At 45.4% G+C, this 10,706-nt stretch overlaps 1 protein-coding gene across 2 annotated transcripts; it reads right to left on the bottom strand.

The window, feature by feature from the left end:
* Positions 1-1,205: 1,205 nt before the first annotated feature.
* LOC6524005 (transmembrane protein 132E) lies at positions 1,206-10,444 on the bottom strand. 2 transcript variants are annotated; one of them, XM_002099841.4, is made up of 13 exons: positions 9,816-10,444; positions 9,307-9,599; positions 8,126-9,241; positions 7,859-8,064; positions 7,631-7,790; positions 7,158-7,558; positions 6,737-7,095; positions 6,251-6,670; positions 6,058-6,193; positions 5,871-5,994; positions 5,369-5,810; positions 5,052-5,305; positions 1,206-4,999 (listed from the first exon to the last, which is right to left on the bottom strand). In XM_002099841.4, the coding sequence occupies exons 1-13, from the start codon at positions 9,868-9,870 to the stop codon at positions 4,985-4,987; spliced, it is 3,981 nt and encodes a 1,326-aa protein (XP_002099877.2). In that variant the 5' UTR covers positions 9,871-10,444; the 3' UTR covers positions 1,206-4,984. The 2 variants fall into 2 exon arrangements, with proteins under 2 accessions (XP_002099877.2, XP_015045424.1); XM_015189938.3 differs by having other exon boundaries at positions 5,369-5,807.
* Positions 10,445-10,706: the final 262 nt, after the last annotated feature.

Raw genomic sequence — 10,706 nt, 5'->3', positions numbered from 1 at the left:
TATGGATTTGGTTTTGGTGTTGGATGGATAAACAAGGACCTTACGATCGCAAGGATCGGGATCAACTGGGAATCGGCATTAACTGATTGATGGAACTGAACAGCAAGCAAAAGTGTACGTCTCTCGGATTTGATCGTCTTCTATATGATGAAAGGGGATTGGATTGGATTGGTTTGGATTGGAGTTCATTGCTCGAAAGTGTTATACAATTGGTATGATTTATATATATATATATATATTTTTATAATCTTTATACGCTGTTATATATATTGGTGTGTATATACTATATAGTAATATAAGCATTTCGTGGAGATCACTCTTTTGTGTCCTAGTGTGTGTGTGAGTGTGTGCGTGTGTGTAGTTTTGCTTGCTAAAAAAGTCTGATTTTTGGGTAGAAAAAGGGTGGATAAATCATATATCACTAGCTCTTAAAAGACATGCGCTGCCAATAACAACAAGAATTGAGTATCGCTATCATTACCGTTAATCGTAATCGTTATTTTCTTTCGGTTGGCGAGGGGAGGCTGTGGGGGTCACGGGGGAGCATTGGGGTAAGCACACATTTACATACTTACATACATACATACACAACAACTACGTTAATAACCGATACAAATGTTAACAATTATGCGGCGGATCGATGGACATAGCAGTACACTATATCGCACAAAAGTACCCCAACGACCTTGGCGACGGGCGGGGGCGGTGCAAATCATCGGGGAGCTTTTGGGGGTGTGGATAGGTGGCTAGGGGGCTAGGGGGCTAGGGGGCGGGGAGCATCTAGGCATTTTCTCGAAGCGGGGACTTTAGGCAGGTGGGACATTCATAGAACTTACATGGCAAAACATTAGATTCGTATAGTAGTTTTCCGAATTACTCCGACTCATCATTCTGCTCCTTAGCGTAATTAGTTATTTTTTCTTAGTTTTTTGCTGGTTTTCTTTTTCCTTTTTGTGTTTTTTGGATTGTTTATGGTTTTGGTTTACTTCTTGTGCCAAGCGTACACACTCATTTATATTCAATTTAAACATATACGTATTTAATTTGTATGTATATTTAAGTATAGCCTAATTTTTCGGTTTTATTTTCCCATATTTTGCAAAAAGCAGCATAAACAACTTTTGTGATTCTCATTTATCTTAGCATTTGTATAATTTTTCGATTATATTTTATATGCATATGTTTTCATTTTCTTATTATTTCTGTTTTCGTTTGCATTACACTTAGCCGGCGTTTTGTTTTTTGTTTTAGCACGATATAGGTATTATTATTAACTATATAAATCGATGAATTTCCAAGTTTCAATGGTTCGAAAAAAAAATCAAAAGTTTCATTTCCAATTGTTTTCATATATTAGGTGCATTTTTTTCATGTTCTTTTGTGTTTTTTTTTGCTTTCTTGTTTTGTGTTTCGATATTACATACAAGTACATACAGCTTAGGTGTAAGGGCGGGGGGCGTGGCAGGGGGCGTTAAAAGCTTGCCTTGACTATATAAAACTATGGGTGTGTGTGTGTTTTTGTATTTCTGTGTGGCGGGGGAGTGACAAAACGAACAAAAAACGCTTTGAACTGACTAGAGAAGATCTAAAATTCGGCTTAAATTCCAGTCGAAACATGCTAAACAATAATGTACAATCTAGTATATGGGTGTATACGTATATATATATATATATTTAGTTTAAAAAAAAGTAAAGGTATATAAAAGTCTTTGCATTGGAATCGTTAAACACATACGAGTACTAGAAGAATTAAGCCGATCCGCGAATTGAAGCCAAGCGCATTTGTCTAGTTTCAAAAATGATACTGATACCCTGCAATCGCCTCACGCCATAAGGATTTCCATATGGCGGTACCAATTTTCATCATTGGACATTGGACACTAGATCGGCAAAGACTAAGTTCTTTTTCTTAATGGAGGGAGGCTGATGTCTCTTCGTTCTCACTTCGTTTTTGACCAACAAGCAAGCTCGCGGAAGAAAGCTAGTGCTAAGCTCGATGCTAGCCGTAAATCAATCGCCGGATTGATCGGCTTACTGCTGAGCGCGTGTGGGTAAAGTTATATATAAAGTTATAAAGTTATGGCACTGGTAAATGCTGGAAGCTTCAGTACGCCTAAATCTCACTTTCACCAATGGCAGTGTGTGTGTGTGTGTGTGAGTGAGGGGGGGTGTCGTTTGCTTGTGCGGACTAGGATTTGTCATACTGTGCAAAGGGGGTCACAAAAGGGTCACTAAAGCTTGAGAGGTTGAGGGGTAGTAAACAATTGCATCTAGTACTATATGCTAATGATATTACAGGATATTACAGGTCGAAATCAACAGGATGTGTCCAGTGATGTGTCCTTTGTGTATGCGTGTGGTTTCTTGCAGTCCTTAGATCGATGGGGCGCAACTCAGGATTAAGTTTATTAATACGGCACAGTGCGTTTGCGCGCTATAAGGCCCAGGCCATCTACTGCAGCCGAGTTCGATTTCAGTTATTCTGATGACTTTGCGATGGCCGATGGCCCTATGGCCACGAAACGCACTGCACTTGCAACACGTTATGTACAGTACAGTGCAGTAAATGTCGGAAAGTCTTGCAAGGACTACAAATTTAGTTTACAAACAATGCATTCGTGCGCTTCATTCTGGTGGCCTCGTTTTAGAGCCTTACAAAAAATCAGATTGCTTAATTTCGTTTTACAATTGTTTGCTTTGCTTTTGCTTTGTTTCGTTTGCTTTTGTTTATCGTTTCATTCAGCTTTGTTTTGTTTCTTGTTTCTCATTTCATTTGTTTTTGTTTTTTTTTTTTTTGGACGGAACAATTTACAACATATGATTATGAAACAATGAGAGAAACGAACATAATACTTAGATGGCCTCTAAAATATAAACTAATCGGATATGACACTTATGCATAGCTACAGATGTGGTTACAGATCTTACGAACGAAATTAAACAGACTTACTTAAACAAACACAAACGAAAGAAGACAAAAACGCGTTTAGTGGCTACAAGTTTGATTTGCTAATGGAATGAAGTAGCTTTTGGGTGTTATGATATATGTATATCATACATTCCCTAAGGAAAACGAACAGATGCAATTACAAATATGTATGTAGAAGGAGAGCGCGCGTGTGACACACAAGTTAATGAATATATCATCATATATGTATATAAATATATATAGTAATATATAATCATATAGATAGGGCGTTCTGGTTCTATCCATGCCCCTCTTACAGTGTGTCCTCGATTCGTGTCTAATTTCGCTATTCAAAGTGGGGCTTTTCGATTTGAGTTGGAGTTTGAAGTAATTTTGCACTTGTTCCTTTTCTCGTTGGTAATAAATACAGTAATGATAATAATCGTAAGACAAGATAATAATAATCAGTAATAATAATAATAGTAATAAATATGCACGTATGCTATAAATATGGTAAATTTGTTATATAAAGCTTGGATCGCTCGGTAATATCATATAATATTTGGTTTCACATTTCCCCGCTACTGTTTGTGATTCGGTTTTTGGGGATTCTGTTCTGCTTTTAGCTTCCATTTTAATGCAATCGATCAAATAAAGCTCATAAGCGTCTATATATTATTTGTGATTTGTAATTTGTGAATTGTGATTTGTGAATTGTGTGGTGTTTGTTTTCTAGGTTTCCCGATTTATGATTGGTATTGGGCTTCAATTGCCAACTTATAAAGCGACGATTTCTGTTCAAGTTTCCGTTTTAGATAATGTAGCATTTTGGATTATCCTTCGATTTTGCTTTAAATTTTAGCGCGCGCTATATAATAATAAATATATATATATATATACATAATTATATATATATATATACATATATATATATATATATATATATAATTATATAAATACGTGTGTATAGCATGTATATTATTCAGTTTTTAAGTTCTAGCGACTTTTGGGAGCGGTGCCCGGCACATTTTGGAAACTCTCCTCTTTTGTTTTTGTTTTCTATCAACTTCTCTCTGTCGCTGTCTCCCTCACTTTCGCTCTCGCTTTCTCTCTATCTCACTTTCTCTGGCGCACACACACACACGCACACAAAATGCACTCACACTCACTCAGACGCAGACACAACAGAGAGTAGATATACATAGGATATGCAAGATCGGGCCGAGATCGTGTGAATATAGAGATGCTGAATCGAACCAGACGGATGGGACACGCGACATTATCTAAGGATGCGTGTGTGTGAAGCGAAGAGAATGGGAAAAAATGTCTGGATTAAGCTATGCTTTAGATGGCTGATCCTTAACTACACCATGGTACTTATGCAGATACTGCAACAGATGCAGATACAGTTACAGTTATAGTTACAGATACAGTTACAGAGATATAGATTGTTGTATACTATATGTGGTTGCCCGTCGATTCCGATTGTGTCAGGCACGCGCTCCTCGAGATACACTTGGATTATCTCCACGTTTACATATGCCTATAGGTGTATGCTTTAAATATGAACTTAGCCTAGCAATAAATATGTTTCTCCATCGAATTATCTCCTTCTCCTTGCCTGCACGTACGCCAGCACGGCTGACGAGTCCGTTTCCGGGCTGCCTTCTTGCGCAATCGCAGCATGGATTCTTATACGGAGTTGGTGGATGGAGCGGCCTCAAGGTTTGCTTTAAGAGTACTGGGGGAGTATTGCTAGAATTGCGTTTAGATGTGTGCCAGGTTTGACGTCTAGAACTGCCTGCTCTCGATGTCCAACGCTCCATCGTAGGCATCGAATGCATCAGCATCGGCATCAGCTTCAGCATCAGCGGAATCGTTTGCCACTCCGTCACCTGGGGCCAATGGTGTTGACTTGGTTGCGGTGAAGGCTGTGGCCGTTGCCACGCCAGCGACCAGTTCGTCAAGCAGCTGCATCTGCTGGCGAGTGGGCGAGGTCAGTGGCGTGGCAACCGTTTGATATCGGTGATGGAACGTGGACAATATCTCGCGAATTTTAGCAATGATCTCCTGTACTCAGGCATTTGACTCCTGCGGAACACAAGTGTTAAAAGAGAGAACATTGCAACCTTTCATTACTCACCTTTAGGTTGTCAAAGTAGTGCATGATCTGCTCGTAATCCATGTCGAGATCGTCCAGGCCAAGACGCTCGCCGGGAGTGGCAGACTCATCGACGGTGGCCGAGAACATCGGATTGCCCACCACGGTGGCGCGCTTGACACGCGACGATTTCGTGGTGGGCTCCTGGCTGACGGCGCTGGCTGGCAGCCTTATAATCTCGTCCGTTCCATTTGAGTTGGCCGCATCCCCAGTGCTGCTAGCCATGCTGTGGTTTTCTGTTGGAGAAGGTTCGTTAGAAGGTCTCCTCTATATTAGATACCAAATAAATATATGCGTACCTTTAGCTTTGCCCTGGACTGCCGATGTGGATGATGTGGAAGGCGTTGCCGGCGATGACGCGGCTGCTTTGGTAACTCTCTTTGGTGTCAGCGAATCGAACTGAAACGCGTTCTTCTGGTGCGGATTCGTGTACTCCACCAGCTTCTCGGCGTTGTGCAGCTCCTCGTGTTGCTGCTGCTGTTGTTGTTGCTGCTGCTGCTTGATTTTGTTGTGCGCCGCCTTAATGAGTGGCTCCTGGCTGAAGTTGTGGCTGTGGCTATGGCTGCGCTGATGCTGGTGCGGATGTGGATGTGGATGGGCATTGGCCAGTGGATGAGGGCGTTCTGTTGGCGGTTGCTGATTCGGCTGCTGTGCCGGCTGTTGATTGGCATTGCTATCGCTGTTCTGCAGATGCTCACGTCTGTACAGCTGACTGTAGCGCTTGTTGGGTGCTGCATCCTGCTAGGTAGAATCAATCACAATAAGTCCATTGATTTGAAGCTGGTGTGTTTGAAGGCATACCTTTACAGACCCAGTACCGGGCACTGGCTGAACCGGTAGGCATGCTCGGGCGCCCACATTCCTATGCGGCGGCACTGGTGGCTTGTAGTCCAGGGCATTATCCTTGCGCTCGTTGGCTAAATAGCTGCAAATATATTTGTCAGATAAGTGTGGGCTTCTGCAGAATACTGCTGAACACAATACTCACTGGTCGGCGTGCTGTTTGTTTAGATTGGAGGCCGGCACGATATGCGTCTGCAGCTTAGGCTGTTGGTCAAAGGAGCTCACGCGACGTCCATTGTCGTAGTTGACAATCGGATTGCTAGTGATACGCATGCGGGAATCTGTTAAAAAAATGAAGCCTTGAGTAAGTGAAACCTTTTATAAAGATCGAATGTCACCTCTCGGATTCAGATGCGTGTTGGTCTCAGCCACAATCGACTGGCGGTCGATGGTGGAGCGTCCCAGCCAGACCCAATCGTGTGCATTCGTAGTCGACTCCTTTAAGCGCACATCCCGAAAGCCCCCAGATCCACCAGAACTATTGCTCTTGCCCGACGACAGAGGATCCAAGCCGGATTCAATCATTGCTGGCCGGAACTTGGAGGCATACACCACGCAAGAGATCACAAACACTATAATAGCGAAGCAGAACGCCGTGAGCAGGACGTACATGCCCAGTTCCATGGTGGTCATGGTGCCTGTGCCAGCAATACCCTTGCCATGATGACCCTTATGAACCGCCTGAATGCTGCCCCGATGCTGACGCGCCTGGACAGTTGGCTCGTACAGCTGGCTGGAGTCGCGCAAAGGGATGCCCACTGAAAGAAGAATTAAGCACAAATAAGCATAAAGTGATACAGTCATAATAAATAATCTGCACCCACCAATGATATCGGCCAGATCGCCTGTTTGCCTATAGTTCTTTCTTTCCCTGCCCACAGTGCCATCATTTTGGATAGCCTCCTGCTTGCTCACGATATCCACATTGTTGAAATCCACTTCAATGGATGCCAATGCACTGGCCAGTGGTGCTGCATTCGATTTGTTCTGTTTGGAGCTGCTTAACGTGCCGCGTCGCTGGCGGCACTCCTCGGAAAGTAAAAGGGTCACGCGCAGCAGGTTACCATTGCCCTCGCCGACGGCAATGACACGAGGATGATGGGAAGCCAGCATCGGAGCAAATGCCACCACCTCTGTGTCCAAGCTCTCCACCAGCAGGAAGTAGTCCTCCACGGCAATATCTCTGTAATCACGATAATTACAATTTCATATACGCGATTTGAAAGTTGTTAAATATTGACTCACCGCAAAGGAGTTTTGGAGCCATCGGTAAACTCAAGATCGATGTCAAGCAGTCCCTCCTGATACTGAGCAGTCAGCTTGTGGGTAACGGAAGTCTCCGCCAGGTAGCCGTTCTCAATCGTGTTGTCCGGACTGATGGTGAGCTGCAGGCCCGAAATGACGCGCACAATGAGCTTTGAAAGGTTGACCTTGTCGCTGCCCACACGGATTTCCTTGGTGCCAATTACTCGACCCGTTATAGGTGACAGGACCTGCACATCGGTGCGTCCCATGGACTTGCCCTGCAGAATTCGACCCTTCAGAGATGCGATCTTGGGATCGGCTACACGAAGCAGCGGCTGCACCAGATCCGTGACTCTTAGGCCTGTACGCCGTGAGATAAAGTAGCTGGTGCGTCCAGAGTTCTGATTCAAAGGGATGAGAAAAACATAAGGATATAGTCACTTTTCGCGCCTATGAACGTCAGTAAATCTCACCTGATCCACGGCCAGGAATTTGGCGTACACCTCTACGGGACTTTGCTGATATCGAGCTCGACAAATCGTCTTGTCTGCTCCCAGATTGTTATAGTAGTTGGTTCCGTGCTGACCCCAGACGTAGGATCTCTTCTTTCTCCGGCGCGACTGCTTGTTGTGTCTGCCATAAAATGTATCACAATGATTAGTACAGCGTGTGCAAGCATATTCATAGGATAATCAACTTACAGATAGTGATTGTCATCGGTTACTTTCCATCCCTTGATTTGGGAGAGACGGAAATCGGATATGTAAACCTCCAGCGGGAACTCGGGCATCCAAACGATGAACTTTGCCACGCCCACATAGGTACCATACTTGACTATGACCGAGGCATTGGAAGACCCTCGCTGCTCGGAGCCATCCACATAAACAGAACTGCAGGACGAGGAAACCTGAAAGAAATTGATTAGTTATTTAGCTATCAATTGAGTAGTCCACAGTAAACAAACACACCTTGATCACACTTTCGTCTTCGGCATGACAAGAGCTCTGTAGCGTCACATCGGCCACCTTGCCTGCCTGCGAAACGATAAACACCTTCATGGCCTGGGCCACCTGCCTGCCGGTTAGCACTGCCGTGTTCATCACCTCCCAGATCTTGGCCATCGGCAGCACCGCCTGAATGTCGTCCTTATTGATCTCCAGCTTGGCAATTAGTCGCTTCTTGTTGTCATCGGGTATAACCAGTTCGCCGGAATCCTTGTCCTTTGGCGTGTCATAGACATGGGTCACGGACCACACAATCTTGCCACCATCCACAATATCATTGGTGTCCTCGGCCACCTCGAGCAGCCATGAGAATACCTCAAACACCTCGCTGGTTAGATTACCTCCGCTTTCCACACTGGATTCGGCCTCTTTGCGGAATGCGGTCACCCGGGCGGTGGTGTGCTTGGGATTTTCCTTTTCAACGGAGACGCTCCACTGGTCTGTGGAGGCAGTGGCGCCCAAAATCTTCAAGCCCGCCTTGACACGAGCTCTCACTGTGAAGGCGGCCACCCGCTGATCGGGATATTGGTGGAGAAAAACGGGCACATGGAGACGTGACAGTGGATACAGTGGATGTTGGGGCAGCAAAAATGTGACGGCATCGTCGGCGCGCAACATACGATAGGGAGTCCTGGCGGCCAACAAAGGCACCTGGGCGAATGTAGTCAGCGGTTGGATCTGCACCTTGGGCTCGCATTGCTCGGGATTCCGCAATGGTGGTTCAAAGACACTGTACGAGACCTGGGCATACCGCTGCGGCACTTTGGGTGGCGCCTGGCTGCTGCCATCCTGTGTGGGCGCGGGCAGCTGGGGCCACCAGCCCAGGGGCACAACCACTTCGGCTACGCAGACACCGTCCTCGCCCTCCGGCATGCAGCGTCCCTTGAGCGGCTGCTCCGAGCCCATGGCCACGTGCAGGAGTACACAGACCTTCTGACGCTGCAAGTGACCACCCGGATCGGCTCCGGCATGGAATAGTACCCGAAGCACAGGAGCATCCTGCGATACACTGGAGCGCACTAAATGGGCGGAGATGTCTAGATGCATGTTGGGCTGCTGGAGTTCCAGTAGAGTGGCATTCTGTGGACGAGAAAGTGGGTTTAAAAAGGCGTCCTTTTGCTGGTCAGGATTAGGGGAGCACTCACGTTCATATAATCGCCCGACTGGCTGTCCATTGTGTCCGGCACAATGTAGCGGGCTGGCACCGTTTGTTTCGTGGAAAAGGGTCCATAGCTGGCGCGAATGGACACCGGCTGCGTGGTCTCCACCACAGTAAATCTGTCCAGGGATAACACGGAATCGTATGTGGATCGTTGCCGTAGCGGCGGCACTGCCGAGGATGTTTGCACGTTGGCGATCTCCGGCGTCACAGGTGGTTGACGGGCGTGCTTCAGAAAGAAGCCACTGTCCGGCGCCTCAAAGTGCACCTCCACGGAGTCTGTCGAAGATTGGGTAGGGATTTTTCGAGTGTTGCGAGCAAATGAAGAAGAGAATTAGTTGAATTATAATTGGTAACATAGGGGTTGGGGCTTTTCTTCAGCACGGAGGTTACCAACTCCTCCTTTACCCCCTCCCCAGGACCTACACCCTCCACCCACTGCATCGCATTTTTTTACCACCCCCCTCGGTTTGGGAAACTTTAGTTAATACTTACATGCCAACGACAGCTGCAAAGCAATTATGAGGCAGTATCTCATCATCTTGTTCATGTGCAGGAATCCAAAATATATCGAAATCCTGATATCCTGTGGCCACCCACTCGTTAATTTGCTAATTAACTGTGCCCGCACTCTCGTTATTTTCACTGTTCTCTCGGTTTGTTTGACTTGTTTGACCGTTATTCCGTTAAGCGTGCCAAAAGTTAACCGTTAATTCGCTCGGGCTAGCACTTTTCGTCCTTTTTTCTCGCTCAGCAATCCGCAGCACATCCTTTATTGATTCTTTCCAGTGTGCCCACACACCAACACACACCCACACACCAACACACACTCACACGCTGCTCACACACACAGCCGTGGGCCACCTCGCACACAGATACACATGCACATGCAGGTATAGACACATCTCCTGCAAATCGCGCAGTTCAGTTCGAAATTAATTGGACTGCGACCGTGCCAACCGATTCGATTTTCACTCGTCTCGCTTTTCACGCGCTGGCAAGGATCTGCTGGGCTGGTAAATCCCTCGTTCGACGCCCTAATGCATGCCTCTTTTCATTCAGGTCTCTCAGAATTTTACACAAATATCGAACATCCCAAACACTTTGCAGTGTGTCCATACCGTATTGAAAACAATATCCTAAAATATTGGTACTACCGTATTTGGAAGTGTTGTAATAACGGGCTGCCAGACTGCGCAAGTACTCCTGCAGCTCCAATCAGAACGCGGGCATTTCAAAAAGTTAATACCAAATAAAAAAACGTATGAATGCCAGAAAAAATTAAAATAAACAAAATTCATTATCTATAACCATTGTTATCCGCATCCGATTTTCAATGTAAAATGTATTTCAAAATTTTGTAATTTAAGAGCCGAAATATTTAGT

The sequence above is a fragment of the Drosophila yakuba genome, chromosome X (assembly GCF_016746365.2).
Source record: "Drosophila yakuba strain Tai18E2 chromosome X, Prin_Dyak_Tai18E2_2.1, whole genome shotgun sequence".
In the NCBI taxonomy this organism is placed as follows: Eukaryota; Metazoa; Arthropoda; class Insecta; order Diptera; family Drosophilidae; genus Drosophila; species Drosophila yakuba.
Note: the sequence above shows the minus strand (reverse complement) of the source record. Positions and strands in the feature narration are given on the sequence as shown.